The following is a 19,613-nucleotide window of genomic DNA, read 5'->3' on the forward strand; positions in this document are numbered from 1 at the left end:
TTTTTTTTTTTTTTAATTTTTTTTTTTCAACGTTTATTTATTTTTGGGACAGAGAGAGACAGAGCATGAACGGGGGAGGGGCAGAGAGAGAGGGAGACACAGAATCGGAAACAGGCTCCAGGCTCTGAGCCGTCAGCCCAGAGCCCGACGCGGGGCTTGAACTCACGGACCGCGAGATCGTGACCTGGCTGAAGTCGGACGCTTAACCGACTGCGCCACCCAGGCGCCCCTCATTTTGTGTTTTTAACCAGTGAAGATATTTAATTGAAAGATTAATTACAAGGTTATTACAGTTATTGGGGTGAGAAACGATGGAGACTGCAGTGAAGGTAGTTGTACTAGGAGTAGAGAGTAGGGAGTTGATTTGAAATATAAGGAAGTAGAATTTGATGACACTTGATTCGACTAATATTGAAGAGGAGGAGCTTTCTGTGTGGACCTTTGTGCTCTTTACCCATGTTAAATGGGTGGAGAGTGGGGCAGATTTGAAGAGAGGATGATACATTCAGTTTAATCTCCCGAAACCAATAATAATGTATCCTTGAGCCCTCAGGTTAAGAGTTATTTCCAGGAAAGTTCCGGGGAAGGCCTGTCTCTGCCCCGATGGCACCCTCGGTGTACCTGCCTGTGTCATAGCACTTATCACACTGAATTACAGTCATCAGTTTCCTTGTCCGTGCCTGCCGTTAGACTGTAAGCTCTGCAAGGGCAGGGATGGTGGGACAGTGCCTGACAGTTCTCTGTCTCCAGTTTGTAGCACAGTGCAAGTGGTAGGCGTATCCTATGTATTTCAGTTGAATTGAATTATTAAGGCCACTGTCAGGGAATAAATAGGATGGGACTAAAATTTTCGTATGTTCTCAACTTCTCTCTGGTGATGTGGCAGTAAACTAGAGTTGTTGAGAACACAAAAATGCTGTCGTTTATCGTTTTCTTAGATTAAAAAAAAATCTATGCTTTTGAAGTTGCCACTTTTAAGTCTTTAATTTTGGGAATCCTATGCATTACCTCTGTTGATTCTGATTTAACAGTTTCAAGGGGCTCATTTTCTGTCACTGGATTCCTTCTCTAGAACCTGCATTTTCTCTGAAAGATATTTCTACCAATTAAAAGTGTGGTGTGAAAACAATATTGGTGTAATAAAAACAATGGGTTTCCATTACAAAATGATGGCCTAAACATACCCATTTATCTTTCCATACTTCTTAGATATCATTGCAAAAGACAAAACAGACATAAGAAAACTAATAAATCGTGATTGTAGAAAAGAAAGGCTTTGAATCCAAATTATCTATGTCTGAATCCAGGCTCTACCATTTACCAACTGTGTGCCTTTGGCCAAGTTCCTTACTCTTTTTTTTTTTTTTTTGTCCTCAATTTCCTCATCTGTAAAATAAGGATGATGATAGCAGTGCCTACCTTCTAGAGTTATTGTGAGGACCGAGAGAGGTCATGTGTGCAAAGTACTTGGAGTTTTTATATTTAGCCAGTGTTGAATTAATGTTAGCTGCTTTCATTATTATTTGATGATACCAGAAAGTCTAAGGAATTTCAACGTAATAGAAAGCAGTTGGAATTTTATTGATTGAGAAACCAAAACAGTAACATGGAACTCAAAATAGGTGCTCCGGCTGCATGCTAAAGTCAGAGAATTCTCCATAGGGCCTCTTTACTGAAACTCCAAGCCTAGAGTCTGCAAGTGTGGCAGTAGGGAGCAGGTTTAGGAAAAATGGAACATCAAGGCAAATAATTAAGGGACTTCCTCCAAAACAGTTACTTCCCTTCTTCCGTCTCTCTATAGACAGAGCTCTGACAGCAGCTTTAGTTCCTAGGATAAAGCTACGAGAACAGCTCTTCAGGTGGAGTTAGGGGATTTGCTTTGGGGATGGTTGAGCAGGCCCTGTTCCCATGGACTTGGACTGGAGAGAGAGTGGGAGCACAAAGCAGAGCTTTAGGCAGTGTGCCTCCACAATAGATGGGTGAGGAGGGTGGAACAGGAGCAGGAAAAGAAAGGGAACTCAATCTGGGATTGACGTACATTAAAGGACCCTACCGTCAAAATACGGCCTTATTCTGGCAATCGTAAGGCAAAACTGCTTACCTTTTCTCAGCTTCTTTCGAAAGGGAAACCTGTCTGTCAGTGTACCTCCACTGTACCACTTACCTGCAGAGACCCACAGTGAGAGAGACCTCTCATTTGGAGTCTTGGAGACAGAGTAATACAACTGTTGAGGAAACCCATGCCTCTTACAGTTACTAACCCATGTAGTTCTTCACTTACTAATACAAATAGGTGATCCAGGCCCATCAGACATTTGCAGGAGACTAAACTTGAAAGAGGATGACTAAGATGAACAAATAGCTGACGTGGGAAAAACAGAGATAATGAGGAAGCGGAATGGAACTTTAGGAAGTTCTGATCATAGGAGGTTTCCTCAGAATCAAGAGTGAATTGGGCCCATAAATTAAAAACCAACTGCCGTGAGAAAAAGGAATGATTAAAGAATTAGTTCTGTGTTGAAGTCTTTTTAAAAAATGTTTATATTTATTTATTTTGAGAGAGAGAGAGAGAGCAAGCACATGCAAGCATGGGGCAGAAAGAGGGAGAAAGAAAATCCCAAGCAGGCTCTACTCTCTGTCAGCACAGAGCCTGGCACGAGGCTCGATCTCACGAACCATGAGATCATGACCTGAGCTGAAATCGAGAGTTGGCCACTTACTTGACTGAGCCACTCAGGCACCTCTGTGTTGAAGTCTCGATTGCTGAAATAAAAATGCAGTTGGAGTGGTCAATAATAGTCTTAAGACCAATTTTTACAAAAATAAAAGAGGAAATGTAGAGACCATAAGACAAGAAGACCAAAAGAGAAAATACATGAGAGAAACTCATACTGTCAGGACAAATCTAAGTGGTCAATATTCATTTTGTAGAGTTACAGAAGGAAAGATCAGACAATGGAAGGGAGAAAATAAAGAAATGGAGAATATTTCCCTAAAATGAAGAGGCTATGAAGGGGCCACCAAGGAACAAGCAGGAAGAACACAAACAAAAGCTTCTATCTGTACATGGGTGAACTCCTTATGATTCCGGAGACAGAAAATAGTTTACATAGAAAGACTAGTGTTGGATTTCTCACCTGCAACATGATTTGCTTGAAGAGAAGTAGCTTCAGTGTTCTAAGAGAAAATTATTTTGAACAGAACTCTGCACCCAGCCTCACTAATGTTTATGTGGGGGTCAAAATAAATGAGAATTCTGAAAGTTTATCATACACACCCTTTTTGGAAAATTACTTTGAAGAGATACTCCCAGTAAAATGAAAACAAATCCAAGAAAGAGGGAGATTTGGATATAGAAAGCAACAGTGTGCAAAGAAACCAGTAAAACTTAAAGTTGTGTCCAGATAAAGGGGCTATGAAGCCTAGTTTGATTTTTAAGAAAAGATTTATAAAAATGTAGAAGTATAATATAAATGCGTGTATGTGTATGTATGTGTGTGTATATATGTTATATATACAACATTCTGTAACTAAAAACACAAGATAATATAAATATGTGTATGTGTGCATATTTATGTGTGTGTGTGTGGATAGATAGATAGATATACCTATAAATAACATTCTGTGACATTCCAGGTGATTTAAACAAATTGGGGGTAAGGAGAAAGTGAAACTGCCTAAGATCATCTGATTTTTTGTTTTAGAATTTACAGGTGTAATATGGGTTTATTAAAACTCAAATAATACGGAAGTACATAGGAGGGTGAAAAGTGAACGTCCTTATCTCAAGCATATATAACAAACTTAACAGATTAGTAAGAAGAAAATAGACATCTCAATAGAAGAATGTATTAAAAGCTTGAGCAGGCATTTCCCAAAGAAAAATCCAGTTGGTCAATAAATAAAAAAAGGTAATGAGACAAATGCATATTTTTTCAATGTTTAGTTTTGAGAAAGAGAGTGTAAGCGGGGAGGGGCATAGAGAGAGGGAGACACAGAATCCAAAGCAGGCTCCAGGCTCAGAGCTGTCAGCACAGAGCCTGACGCGGGGCTTGAACTTATAGACTGCGAGATCATCACCTGAGCCGAGGTCAGATGCTTGATCCACTGAGCCACCTAGGCACCGCCAAGACAAATGCATATTAAAACCATGATGAAAAGAGGTCTACAAACCTTTAGGAATTGCTAAATTAAAAAGAACTGACAATACCAACTAGTTTGTAAACAGTTAGGCCTTATCTAGTAAAGGTAAAGATTTACACTATGACTCAGAAATTACATTTCTAGATTTATGGCCTACAAACATTGACCCCTGTGCACCTGAAAACTTGTACAAAAATGTTTATAGCAGCATTAAGAACCACTAATTTGAAACAACCCAAATTTCCATTCACACAACATAGAGTGAATAAGTCATGGTATATATTCACACAAAGTAATACTATTTGGCAATTGGCAATGGAGATGAACAGACTAATTCACCCCAACAACATGCATGAATCTCAGAAACTTAGTTATGAAAGAAAGAGCCCAGAAAGAATACATACTATATATCATTCTATTAAAATACAATTCAGGGGCACCTGGGTGGCTCAGTCAGGCGTCCGACCTCGGCTCGGGTCATGATCTCACGGTCTGTGGGTTTGAGCCCCACATCAGGCTCTGTGCTGACAGCTCAGAGCCTGGAGCCTGCTTCGCATTCTGTGTCTCCCTCTCTCTCTGCCCCTCCCCTCCTCACTCTCTGTCTCAAAAATAACATTAAAAAAAATTTTTTTTTAAATACAATCAAATTTAGGCCAAAATAAACAATACTGTTTAGGAATGCAAACTTAGGTATGATAAAGCCTTTAAAAGAAAGCAAGTTTAATAGTTGCCATAAAAATCAGGAAATATATTTCCTCTAGAAGTGAAGGAGGTGGGATGGATGGAGTTGTGACCAAAAGAAGCAGGTAAGGGGTGTCTCAGCGCTGCCAGTATTCAGTAGTTTGACCTGGGTGATGATGACATATTGCCTTTTTGATAATTTGTTAAGCTACACATTTATAGTTTTATGTGTTCTGTACATGCGTTATATTTCACAGTGAAAGAGATTAAATTAAAAAAGCAAAGGTCCTACTTTATATCTTTATTCTCCACTTTATTCCCCTCTACAGAAGTAAACGCTGTTAATAGCCAACTTCCTTTCCATATGTGGTTTATTCTTAATATTGTTAGAAAAACAAAAGTTTATGGGTTTTAAAAATTATTAGAGGTTATGGGATGAAGATCTCCCTAGGAAAAAAGGAAAGGAAAATAAGAAAGCTTAACTATTTCAATAAAATCAGAAAAGTGGGAAAGCAAGCTTTTCTTGATATCAAAAAAAGCATTTTATAAACTTTGATTCTCAGTGTGTTCATTTTGTTAAATGTTAAATGCATCAAGCTGTACTCTCCTATGCAATTTTCTCTATGTTACATTTCAGTAAAAATTTTATTTAAAAAAATCATACCCATTCCTGGCAGGGAACATTTGCAGGCATCCAAGAAAAAAGGAAAATTTATTTTATTGATAGGCTATCTATAAGAACCCAGTTAATTGTAGGGGCACCTTGGGTGGCCCACTCAGTCAGTTAAGCATCAGACTTCGTTCAGCTCAGGTCATCATCTTGCAGTTCGCAAGTTCGAGCCCCACATCAGGCTCTCTGCTGCCAGTGCAGAGCCCACTTTGGATCCTCTGTCTCCCTCTCTCTCTGCTCCTCTCCCATCATGCTCTCTCAAAAAAATTGTTAAAAAAGAAACCAACCGCAAATATATATAATGGTGAAACATTACCAATATCTTCATTAAAGTAAAAATCATGAAAACCAATTTGACAATAAACTTCATATACTGAAAAAAAAAAAGTAAAAATAAGACAAAAATGCTTACTATCATCTCCACTCTTCAACCTTATTCTGGAGGTTTCAGCCAATACAATAGAAGACAAGGAAAAAAATAAAAGGTACATGTATTGGAAAGAAAGCAGAAAGTTGTCATTAATAACATGTATATCATTGTCTACTGTAAAATTCAAGATGATTAATGATAACTAATACTAGAGTTCAGACAGTTGGCTGGATAAAATTTAAACTTGCAAAGATAAATTGCTTTCCTATATATTAACAGCAACGAATTAGAAAATCAAAGAGATATCTAGTCACAATTATATGGAAATTTGTAAAGTACTGAGAAATAAAAACAATGAAACTACTGATGACTATCAAAAAAGATGAGGATAAAAGGCTAGAGATTATGTTCCTTCATGACATAATTTCAGATTCAACAGAGAAGCTACAAGAATGGTAAAAAATTCTATCCCTTTTGCCCAGATTCTCCAAATGTTAATATTTGATCACATTTGCTTTATCCTATTCCCTCTCTTCTCTCTCTCCTCTCCTCGCCCATTCCCCCCCCTTTCTATATGTATAACACATGTATACATATACATGCATATTGTTTGTTTGAACCGTTTTTGAGAGTAAGCTACAGACATCATGCCCCTTTGCCCCTAAATACTTAAGTGTCTTTTCCTAAAAAACAAGTAGTCTCTTTGACTGCAGACTCGTACACAAAATAGGAAACTATAAGTAATGGATAAAATTAACACTAGTATCTAATTTACAGACCTTATTTTCAGATTTTGCCAATTATTCCGATGATATCCTTTTTAGTAAAAGAAAGTCCCAGATCACGTGTTGCGTTCAGTTCTCATCTTCAGCCTTGGTGTTGATATTTTTGAACAGTAAACACTAGTTATATTGTGCAGTGTCCCTTACATTCAGCTTAATGCATTTTTGGTAGGAATACTCGGAAGTAATGCTGTGCTCATCTCATTGCACATGGTGTTGATTTGTCCCATTATGACCCCGTTAACTTTGATCATCTGTATAAGATGGTGTCTTATACCAAAGAACTTCTTATAGGTTTTTAACAAACTGATTTCAAAATTCATTACATGAGTAATGGAGAAAAACAGCCAAGAGGTTTATGAAGAAGTAACACAAAGGGGAATTTGTCCTACTAGATGTCGATTGGATACTTCAAAGCTAACATAATTAAGACAGTGTGATAATGGTATAGGAATAGACAGTGGAACTGAACAGATCCCAGAAGCCCATGGCCACTGATCCCTAGAACAGTGTGACTGCTGTCTCAAGTATGCTGTGCTCAGCACTTGAAACTAACTCACGATAACACCAGAACCTGTCAAAGCGAATTTATTTTATTGCTGCCATCTTAGACGCTAAAGATTACTCTGCCCTGAGAAGCCAAATATTTACATACACATCTCGTATAGGGCATAGAGTCTCTTTGGTAGGAAATGCTTACACAACTAAGTAATATTGCATGCTGATATGAATGGGTTGCTTTTGCCTGAGCAGCTTGGACTCTGGGAGTAGTAAAAAGGTCTGGTTGCTGGTCAGGGGCGGGAGCTAGCTGGCTCAGTCTTCCTTGGATTTCCTGTCAGGTTTCCAGGTGTACAACAGAAGACCTGTCTTCTCCGGCAGAGGTAATGGAAAGCTTCATATTTGGAAAAAAGTGACCAGTTAAACAATTTATCCTTTAGCTATTTGATATTTATAACCAGCTAATACTTTTAGCGGTGAAAGTTCTTATTTTTTTAATGGCCTCCCCACACATATTTGATAGAACATTTAGAGGTGGCTACATCTTGTAAGTAATAGACTTATTAAGCAATAAATGTTAATATGCTATTTTATTTGCAAGCTTTTGCCATTAAGATTTTGTGGTTTTGCTTTGTGTTGATTGTGTGCATTCTTAAAGAGTAATAGATTTTGTGTCTAAATTTGTGATTAGACCTGGATAATTGGGATTTTCCTGATTCTACTCTAGAACATGTCAATTTCGTGTCTGATAAAGGTGATATTTCGATTCAGTATAGAAGAGGTGGCTTTCCATAAATGGTTTGGGGGCAACAGCCTATCCATTTGAGAGGAACAGTTAGAGCCCTACCTCCTATAATACACAAAAATAAGTTCTGGATGTATTCAGGTTCTGAATATAAAAAGTCAAAACTGTAAAATTACTAGAAGTAAGTGGGAATTTTTTATAATTTTATAATGATTTAGAAATAAATGAGATACAGAGCAGCCTTGTTTCTTTTTCTTGTTTCTTTTTCTTTTTGCAAAGAAACCTTAGAAGAAAAGACTGAAAGATTCAGACGAAAACTTCCATCTGTTAAAAGGTACCATAAACAAAATTGAGACAAGTAGCAGGCTGGAAGAAAGAAATATAATAATCTCTATAAGCCTGTGAGAAGAAAACTCAGTAGATGGAAAAGTAGGCAAGGGATGTGATCAGGCAGTTCACCAAAGAAGAAATAAAACGGGCTGATAAACATGTGAACTAGTAAAAATCAGGGAAATACAAATTACCTGACACCAATTTGCACCATTCTGATGGGCACAAATGAAAGAGCTTGAAGACAGCATGAATAGGCACTTCCAGAAAGCATTGCTGGAGTGTAAATTGTTCCAGTCTTTTTGGAGAGCAGTATGGCTCTGTGACAACATTGCATCTGTAACAGGTCAAAGCGTATATTCCTTTGACCCAGAAATACTCGGACATTTGCATCTCAATATACATAACGGAAGCTTTGTTACAATATTGTAATGGTGAAAACAGCAGCAACCTAAACATCTATCCCCTGATGGGGGACAGCTAGCTTCTTCCTTCCTTTAGGCTGGAAACTAAAGCCCATTTCCCTGGTTACCATAAGCTCCTGCTTACTCCCTGGGGTCAACAGCAAGTTGTTGTGACAGGGTGAGCACACAGAAGAGAAGATGGCTCGGACATAGTAGGTGCACACTGCCCTAGCTGGAGGTTGCCTTCTGGATATTAGAAGTTCACCTCTGCATACAAGTTCACATTGGAGTTTTTTACATTTTCTAGTGGAAGTTCCTGAATCAGGTAACCTAGTTCCCTGGGTGATTTTAATAGTAGCAAGTCATTTTTAGGAAGGTGGGATTTACACGTGGAGAATTTGGGGGAGGATTCAGAGAACTATTTAACAATCTAAAACCTGATTTTATTTCGGTCAAGTTGATGAGCCTATGCTGTATCCCACATAATGAAAATCAATGCTTAGTCTCCATGACATTATCCCTGACAAACTCCCATGATTTATTCAAAATAAAATTTGACTTTCTGATATGTTAGTCACTCTTGGGCTATAAATATGTACAAAGAAATCTCTAGTTACTGACCAAAGAGAAAGAACAGTAACCTCTTCACTCCCGGCTATCAGACCTCTTGACAGGATGTTTAATATTTATCAAAAATTGATCAGATGCTCTTTACCCAGCAGTTTAATTTGCATAGATAATGAAATTACTTACAAAAGCCAGCAATTGAGTTAGACCAACCCTGTTCAATAGAAATGTTACGTGAACCACAACATTTAAAAATTTCTAGTAGCCACATTAAAACTGTAAAAGGCCATTTGCGCTCTTTTTTTTTTTTTTTTTTAATGGTGCTTGAAGTAAAACAGCCCATCCTCTGCAAGTCCATCTATGTTGTTCCTTAGGCATTCTCTCTCTGCTCAAATTGTTGAAGGATGGTGGTTTGTTTCATGGTTTTTGTATTTGAGTCTAATGCACTTTCTAACATGATAGAGGCAATGCATTATTGTGTAGCCACGGTTTTCTGGAGAAGTTGATATTTTAGGAATTGTATTTCAGATCTTAAATAAAATTTGTTTCTAAATTTCAAAGCAAAAAACAAATAAAAATGTAAAAGGCAGGCAACATTAATTTTAATAATACTTTTATTTAACTCAGGATATAAAAAATTTTTCAACATGTATTCAATACGAAAATTTGTAATTTTACATTCATTTTTGGATATTAAGTCTTTGAAATCCAGTGGGCATTTTACATTTAGAACATATCTCAGTTTGGACCATCCTCATTTCAACATTAATGTTGATTAATTAATTGATTGATTTAATTAATGCTCAACATTAATATATGACTAGTGGCTACTGCATTGGACAGTGTAGGACTAGCCTTTACAAGCTCTAAAGGACAGAAATGGTTATGGTATCTCCATTCTCTATCGCTGTATCCCCAGCATCTTACACAGTACCTGGTACATAGCAAGTATCTGATAAGATTTTTGGCTTAATGAACGAGTGGATAAATCTAAAACTGTCTTTTCACTAACTCCTCAACCTTTAATACATTTGAGTTATAGTTGTCACAAAAATAGTTGTCAATAAACTTATAATGGAGTATCTGCTGTACAGCCATTTAGAGAAAATCCTAGAATAGACTGTATGTCCTTTCTGTCCAAAAGCAGTTTTAAAAAATTGTCTGTTGACTGTAGGTAATAAAGTGAGTGACGTTATAGAGATTCTTAGAGTTCCCATCTGCTGACCACAGCAATTCTGTTTTTTCTTTAAATTTGCCTCACTAATTTTTATTTATTTATACATTTTAAAAATATACATATTTTCAATAAATATTTATTTTTAATAAATACTATTTATTTTTGAGACAGAGAGAGAGAACAAGCAGGGGAGGGGCAGAGACAGAAGGGAACAGAGGACCTGAGGCTGGCTCTGTGCCGACAGCTGTGAGCCCAGTGTGGGGCTTGAACTCATGAACTGTGAGATCACGATCTGAGCCGAAGTCGGACTTCGGGCGACTGAGCCACCCAGGTGCCCCTAAATTTGTGTCACTAATTTTTAGAAACATTTATATTTTGAGAAGACCGTTGTATAACCCAACTCCTGCCCCCCAAATCGTATATCTCTTAAGTATAATTATATCAAAGTCCACTGAGAGCTGTACTGTTTTGAGCGTCCCTGTCATTGTTTACTCTGACTTAAAATCAGTGAAACTTCTAGTGCCTTAAATATCTCCAGCTGTTTTAGGTGTTAGAGGTAGTACAGAATAATTGTTATACATGACCTTTCCCATTGAGGAGCTTATAACCTATTTGGAGGAGAAAAACATTAACAAAATGAGTAGAGAAGAATCAAATTTGTAAGTTTTTGTTTAGTGTTTTCTGTGTGCCTTAGGCTTGGTGCTAGAAAGATGAATACAAGTACATTTCTCTCTCTTCAAATAGCTTGCAGGTACGTTGAAGATTCATATATAAACCAATAAACATTTTAGGGGCGCTGGGATGGCTCAGTCAGTTGTGCCTGACTTCAGGTCATGATTTCACAGTTCATGAGTTCGAGCCCCACGTCAAGCTCTGTGCTGACAGCTCGGAGCCTGGAGCCTGCTTCAGTTTCTGTGTCTCCCTCTCTCTCTGCCCCTCCCCTGCTCGGGCACGTTCTGTCTCTCTCTCTCAAAAATAAATAAACATTAAAATAAAACTTTATTAATAAACATTTTAATAGCAGTATGAAAAATCTGTGAGGTACAAGAATAGTATCCCCTTATGCAGATGAGGAAGCTGAGACTCAGTGAGGGTCAGTGACTTGCTCAAGGTAGCAGTTAGAAAAAAACCTGGATTCAAATCTGGATATTTGTGGGAGCCTTTGCTCTTTCTTCCACACCACACTTTCTGTATTTCAAGATTCCTAGAAAGAGAAATTGAGTTCTTCACTTGAGGTAAATCACGGCTCATGAGTCAATTTTCTAACTGATTCTAGATTGCCTAATATATTCATGTGTTTACATAATCTTATAGAAAGTGCATATCCTATCATTTGAATTGTAGGGTGCTGAACTGTAAGGGCCCTAGGGTTTTATTGGTGAGAAAGCTGTAAGGGCTGGACTTGGAGACATTTCCACAAGTAGGCATTGAAGGGTAGGAGGCCAGGCCAAGGTCTAAGGGAAGTACTCGCCTTTCCAAGCAGCGAGACAAACTTAAACAGGCAGGAGTGTGAGAGATCAGGACAAAGTTAGGTCATCAGAGGCCCTAAATCACTAGTTGAACACTCCGTACTTGAACAGGAAGGAACCGTCAAAGATTCTCAAGCAGGACTAACAGGTCGGAGTTGAGTGATTCGGTGATTCATGGTTCATTAGTTTTTTAGTTTCTCTTAGATCTGTGCAATTTCTTTTCAGTTCTTATTGAAAACTATACCTTAGGAAGTGGGATTTTGATTAAGAATATATATATATAAGGCTTATGTTAGGTTGATAATAAATGTTTATTTATATTACAGAAGTTTGTTAGGTGCCCAGCATCGTCCTAAATATTAATTAACATTATATTAGTACCTATTCCTAATATAAGAAATTAGATAAGTCTTTAAGGTAACAGACAACTATAGTAGCTTCTTATTCTATCCAATATGTTATTTAAACATCTTTGGTTCTATAGCTATGTAAGGGTTTGTGTAGACTGGTATAAACAATTGTAAGGATAATAGAAACAATATAAAATTTTAGTTTTTTTTTTACTCTAAAATAATCTTGAAGTCGTTTTTAGTGAACTAGGTGATATAATTTCAGAAATTACAGAAAGCTTCAGAAAGCTTTCAAATATCAATTGTAGAAATAGCTTTCCTTAGTGAAGCTCTTAATAGGGTGAAAGATGCTCTTTGAGATAAGTATAAGGATATTTTTTGTTGACTGCCATAATGTCTGGAGTGGGATTTAAATTCTAAATTTTGCTATAACTCTTTGAAAGCCAGTTTTCTTTTTAAGTGTGTAATTATATACTGTGGACAAATCATAGGTTTTATGTGTGTGTATTTTTATTTATACATGACTCATTCACATTTGTGATTATATTTATGTAGTTCTCTAATATTTTCAGTTTAATTTAGTTGGCCTGTGTTTTTGTTCTCCTCTAAGGAAATAAGAAAATTTGTCCTGTTAGCTTTTGGATTATTAAACCCCTCCTCCTTCTCTTGCAAATTTCAAGTTGTCAGCCATTTTCTTGAGTTTATAATGCTATTTTTCCTCCCTTGGAAAAAAATTTTTTTACAGTTTCCAAAATCTGAAAGTAGTTGTATGAAATAGAAATGGAGACTAGCTCCTTAAAATTATCTTAAGTAGTATGTGCGAATGTATAAAATAACCTAAGCAAATAAAAAGTAAATCCACGTTATAAATCTTCCCCATCCCCTTTTAAAGCTAAAATGATTATGACCAAATTTTTTTTGTGTTTTTAATCTGCTTGGCCATCTGTGGAAGACTGTCCTCTTCTTTCCTAGGCCACAGACCTCCACCAGCACGAAGTGGACATCGTTGTGTGGCAGATAATACCAACCTCTATGTGTTTGGAGGTTATAACCCAGATTACGATGAATCTGGAGGGCCAGATAATGAAGACTATCCTCTCTTCAGGGAGCTTTGGAGGTATCATTTTGCTACAGGAGTATGGCACCAGATGGGCACAGATGGCTACATGCCCCGGGAATTGGCATCTATGTCACGTGAGTGCAAGCCGTCCTGAACTTTTGACTCTTTCATAATTAAGCAATGTCTGTGAGAACAGGTTTAGTGCCGTGTGTTTTTTGTTCATAATTTATAATAATACTGTAATATGATTAAACCCTGTTAATGGGTAGACTTTTCACTATGGTAATAATATAGCATGGTGATTCAGAATCACTTGGCAGTTGGATAGTCCTGAGTTTAAATCTAGCTGTGTACCATTTGCTTGCTTGATGAGTTTTAGCGTCAAGTTCCTTACCTGTAAACTGGGATTAGTGATATCTCAGTGGGTTCAGTATAAAGTTTCATATATATGTATGTATGCGAAGCACAATGTAGTAGAAGATCAACAGATGGGGCTTACAATGGCAATGATAGCTTCTGAACAAAGTACTTCACGTGTAGTATCTGTTTACCTAACGACGTCTGTATAATGCACAAACTAGAATTACTGCCATTGTACAAATGAGAAACTGAGTGGAAAGAGCCCAAGTATGTCCATCGACTGATAAATGGGTAAACAAGATGTGGTATACACACACACACACACACACACACACACACACACACACACACACACCACAATGGAATATCACTCAGCCATCAAAAAGAATGAAATCTTGTCATTTGCAATGACATGGATGGAGCTAGAGTATATTATACTAAATGAAATAAGTCAGAGAAAGACAGATACCATATGATTTCACTCATGTAGAATTTAGGAAGCAAAACAGATGAACGTATGGGAAGCGGGGAAAAGAGGGAAGCAAATCACAAGAGACTCCGAATGATAGAAAACAAACAGGGTTGATGGAGGGAGGTGAGTGGGGGGGTGGACTAGATGGGTGATGGGTACTAAGGAGGGCACTTGTTGAGATGAGCACTGGGTGTTATATGTGAGTGATGAATCACTAAATCCTATTCCAAAACCAGTATTACACTATATGTTAACTAACTAGAATTTAAATCAAAATTTGGAAGGGAAAAAAAAAGAGAAACTGAGGCTACAGAGATGCCCTAAGGAAATGGCTAAGAGTTCAGGCTCTGGAGTTAGATTGCCTGGAATTGAATCCTAGCTTGGCAAGATTCTTTTTGGGAAACGTTCAACGAGGTTAAACCACTCTCCACTTGTTTCATCAGCTATAAAAATGGAGAAGATAAGATTAGTTCCCACCTCATAGGGCTGTTGTGAGGATTAATTTGGAGATTAAATAACTTTCCTGAGGTCACATGAGAATTGAAACCTAGCTCTAGCTGGCTTCAGAGCCCATGCTGATTCTTATTCTATATTAACTGAATAATTGATTTTAGAAAAGAAATGCCATTGAAATAATACAGTAGCACTATTTTGGGAGCATTTGTCATCAGAGAGAAAGAATGTGTGTGTGTGTGTGTGTGTGTGTGTGTGTGTGTGTGTGTGTGTGTGGTGGCAGAACAGAAGAGATCTAGAGAAGAACACCAAAGTTACCAGCAGGATATTGGTGTTTCTTTTTATCTGGTGGAGGATTAAGGTGACAGAAACCATAATTTAAAATGTAGAGATCATTCATTCCCCTGGCAAAAACAGAATGATCATTTTATCCCTTCATCCAGAGCCCTGCTGGGCCTTTGCTAAGACAAAGATAATACTTCATGTTCCTCTGCCTTGCTGCGTACTTGAACCGCCTTGAGCGGCAGTGGTTCATGTCATTTAGTATTATTATCCACAGTATTTCATGAACTCCACAAATACACATTGAATACATGTCACACACCTAACAGTGAGCTGGCTACATGACACAGTCCATAGAGTGTGAATTAAACCTTTTTCTGCAGTACTTTGTAGTAGTTAGATGTCAGTGATTTGGGCTATCTTCCGAGAGCATTAAAGCAGGCTTTTTTTTTCCCCCCAGTTTCTCAGTGATTCTGGGTTTATGGGAACATATTACAGGTAGCCAGTACGTAAATGGAATTTGTGCTTCTCCTTCCCCAGTTGTGCTGCATGGAAACAACCTGTTGGTATTCGGAGGTACAGGCATCCCATTTGGCGAGAGCAACGGCAATGATGTCCACGTGTGTAACGTGAAGTATAAGAGATGGGCTTTACTTAGCTGTCGTGGGAAGAAACCCAGTCGTATATATGGACAGGTACCAATCTGTGGCCAGTCACGGTGGATGTATTTCCGCAGATTTTTCTAGTTTGGGGGACAATGTCAGAATAATTATTTCCATGTTTTTAACAGAGAATAAATTCACTGGGGTTAATATTTGATTTTCAGTTCTGATACGAAGTTGTAATTTATAAATCTGGTTGCTCGCCTTCTCTCTTCCTTTTTTTTCCCTCACTCTTTGTTTCTAGTCCAATTGGGCATCGTGATCTAGATCTATACAGAAGTATTTTTCAGTGTCAGGACCCACCACATCCCCACCCCCACCTCCAGTGAGAGATTGGGCTCTACGTATGGTCTGCACGCTGCCACCTTTAGAACAATGCGATTCTGTGGAGAGCTTTCTAACCTAAGTAGTAGAGGAGGTGATCTCCGCACTTTGGTACAAGACTTTTCTAAGACTGATCTGAGCTATGTGGATTATGTGGAGATGAGTTTCTAGTTACATTGCCGTGCTTCAAATCATAGGTTTGAAAAGTTATATCCAAAAAGATAGGGTGCGACCTACCAGCATCAGAGACCCTTTGAAAGTAATGGACTAAGCTTAAAACAGCTAAGCTTTGGCTTCTTGTTCAGCTGGCCAGCTTTCGTACTGGTAAATACCTTCCTTCTGAGCTATGTGTAGAGGCACACACTAGATAACTCTATCCCGCCACAGGAGGCATTTAAACTCTGATAACACGATCATAACAAAAGCTGAGCTTATGCTAAAGAAGAAGCTGGTGGAAAATGTGAAGTTTTATGACTGCTAACTCTAGACATTTTACTTGAGGAGTTCTGGTGGCTTATTTTCATATCTGCTTGTTCTTCTTAGAGCAGTTTTCTTCATACTGCTTAGAAAGAGAAGCAGCTTTGCATGGAAATGCTAATGCCCCCGATGTATACATTCTTGGGTTGGCTAAGACCCGTAAGGAACATCCAGTCCTCTTGCCTTTCTAGGTAGGACTGCTTTCCAGTTGAGCAAAGCTCTACCTTTCTAAAAGTAATCTCTGGGTTCTCTAAAATCTTAAATCCTTTAAACGTCTGATATTCTAGAAGGTTAAAAAGTACAAAAGAATTTCATAAAGTCTGATTTTGGGGTATTTAGTAAGTTTACATTCTTTACCAAAGTGTTCATGAGTCAGTGGTGTTCACGTTTCCTTGTTTTCCAGGCCATGGCGATCATCAATGGCTCCCTTTATGTTTTTGGAGGGACAACTGGCTATATTTATAGCACAGATCTGCACAAATTAGATCTCAATACCAGAGAGTGGACACAACTGAAACCAAACAACCTATCCTGTGATCTGCCAGAAGAGAGGTAAGGTTCTGGCAAGAGGATTAAAGCATATTTATTCATTCTTGCTAAGATTTGACTTTATTCAGAATATTGGTAATATGGTTTAAAGAAAATTCTTACAGCCTGGTTAAAATAGCTAACTGGCTGGTAGATGCCAGTTCAGCATTAAAGAAAGGTCTTCTGGTTAAGGAGTGCTATTTCTCCATTAACTATAGATTTTTTCCTCATGTTATTTTCTTTTATACCTCAGTTTTTCTGCACTAAGAAGATAGTAACACTTTGGAGAAGAAACCAATGGTAGCAATTGTAATTAAATATCATGTTACAGACAAAACAATTACTTTCTAGTTACTTTTTTGATTTCCCTTCTTAACTTGCATATTAGGAGTCTTTGGCTCATTTGCTCGCAGCTGTATACCCAGAAGAAGGCGCAGTGCCCGTGGCATCAGTTCCCATAGTAGTACTCAATGAATATTGATCGGATGGATGGATGGAAAGGAGGGAGGGAGGCCACTGATTTTAAGTGCCCTGTTAAGCACGCAAACATCACATGGTGCTCCTAGTTGCCTTCTAGGAACAGGTGTAGGCCTTTCACTTTTGTTTCCTGATAGGAGTTGCCTTTTAGCAGTGAGCTCTATGAAAAACTTAATTTCTTCCCCTCCTGTTTAAAAGTAAAGACAGTGGGGGCACGTGGCTGGCTCAGAAGAGCACACAAGTCTTGGTCTTAGGGCTGTGCGTACAAGCCCCATGTTGGGTGTAGTGATTACTTACATGAATAAACTTAAAAAAATACACATTAAATGCAAAGACAGTAAACATTTTTTTATTCACTCTGTTCAGATGAATGCAGTTAACTCTTTGTTTCCTTTAAACAAAATAGCATAGAGGTGCTAAGGAAGACTTTATCTTTTTTGCAGTATGTCAGTGGGCTGATGATTGTAGAACTACCATGTGAGGACTTGGGAGGTGGACCGCTGCTGGAATAATTTTGATGTAATTTATTTTATCAGCACCAGGGCCTTCAGGGAAAGGAGGAAATAGATTAAGTTTTCAAAGCATTTTCACATGGTTGCCTTCTTGAATCATTTTATGGACATATTATAAATTGTTTCAGCTTCTAGCTAGACTGCTTGGATGAAAGTTCTGGTAGGTGTTTCACATTATATTCACAGTTTTGAGTAGCATAATTTTTCTGATATCTTTGTATCTATTAAATAAGTATCTTCATTTAAAAGCACATAGTCTAGGGTTTCTAATGAAATGTAGACAGATCACTTTTTAGAAAATCTGGAAAATACAGATAAGCAAAATGAAGAAAATAAAAAAACAAAACCTAAATCTAGGGATAACCAGGGTTAACATTTTGGATGTATCTCTGTAGTCATTTTCTGTGCGTATTTGTGTAACTATAAATTTTTAATGAGGTTATAGCCTATCTGCTCTTACGTGAGAGCATTTTTTTTTTTTTTTTTAGTTAATGACACGAAAAGAAGTTTCCAATATATTAACCATCCTCTACACCTACTTTCTTATTGGATGCATACTAATCCATTTTATATATATTCTATAATTTATTGAATCAATTCACTCTTGTTGACCACTTAGGTTATTTCTAATAACTTATTACTGTGAATAATTATCCAATAAAAATATCCTGTAGCTAAATCTTAGGTAGATAATTTTTCACTTTATTATAAATGGATTTTATTGTGTATTTTCAGATACAGACATGAAATTGCACATGATGGGCAGAGGATTTACATCTTGGGAGGTGGTACTTCCTGGACAGCTTATTCCTTAAACAAGGTATATTTAAAAATAATAATAATGAGAGAGAGAGAAGGATAGGAAGAGGCATGTTTCATACCAAGCAAGATAATTCTGTGACTGTAGATATTTAGATTTCTGGACAGGTTCTTCATTAACACCTGTTGTGTGTTACCTGCTCTTCGTAACAGAAGGCCGAACTATGCCTCTGTTACACTTTCCAGTTGACAGTTGTAGTGATCACACACTAAAAACACATGAAAATGAATCCTGGCACAAACTGGATGAGGAAAGAGACCAAAAGGAGGACACAGTAGCTTAAATGGAGAAACCGATGAGAACTGGAGCCACGTTGCTCAGAATGTCCCACAGAATGTCTCTCATCATCAGTGAGATGTCTAAAAAGAACAGTATTTTTAGGGCTCTGCGTCACTCACTTTAGAAAGCTGTACTCTGAAGGTTTTTATTCATCCATTCCTATGACATTTCTAAATGCACATCTCCCAGGGAAAATCTAGATTAGGCTACAGAGCTCCTGGTCTGCTTTGGAACCTTATTGATCTTTTTCAAGTTTTGTCAAAACTGCATTCTCATATTTTCTTATGAACAGTTGCTTTTTTTCTGGTATAAAAAAATGATACACATGTTCATTGCGAAAAATGTGGTAGTTGTAGAATTCCAACTTTCTTACTTCGTTTTTTTTCTGTGATTTTAAAAAATTGGAGTCCTATATCTGCTAGTTTTCAACTGCTTCATTTAATGTTTTTTGCCTTAATATTAGTATTAGGGAAAATCAGAGAAAAGCAAAAGAAACGAAGACTTTTCAACCAAGAATACATGTTTATACAGGTTGTTGTTAAAAATTCAGTTTTCAGGGGTGCCTGGGTGGCTCAGTCAGTTAAGTGTCTGACTCTTCATTTCAGCTCAGGTCATGATCCCAGGGTTGTGGGATCGAGCCCCACCTCAGGCTCTGCACTTAGCACAGAGCCTTCTTAAGATTCTCTCTCTCTCCCTTTGCCCCTCTCCTCCGCTTACACAC

At 37.6% G+C, this 19,613-nt stretch overlaps 1 protein-coding gene across 2 annotated transcripts in view; it reads left to right on the forward strand.

Annotated features, from left to right (window-relative positions):
- KLHDC10 (kelch domain containing 10) overlaps positions 1 to 19,613 on the forward strand; it is a 59,883-nt gene that overhangs the window by 31,620 nt on the left and 8,650 nt on the right. For both annotated transcript variants that reach the window (XM_030308438.1, XM_030308439.1), the window contains 4 exons: positions 13,159 to 13,380; positions 15,354 to 15,508; positions 16,680 to 16,828; positions 18,529 to 18,613. In XM_030308438.1, coding sequence (XP_030164298.1) covers positions 13,159 to 13,380; positions 15,354 to 15,508; positions 16,680 to 16,828; positions 18,529 to 18,613 — 611 coding nt within the window. The remainder of the gene's footprint in view (positions 1 to 13,158; positions 13,381 to 15,353; positions 15,509 to 16,679; positions 16,829 to 18,528; positions 18,614 to 19,613) is intronic.

This window comes from Lynx canadensis, chromosome A2 (genome assembly GCF_007474595.2).
Source record: "Lynx canadensis isolate LIC74 chromosome A2, mLynCan4.pri.v2, whole genome shotgun sequence".
NCBI classification, from domain to species: Eukaryota; Metazoa; Chordata; class Mammalia; order Carnivora; family Felidae; genus Lynx; species Lynx canadensis.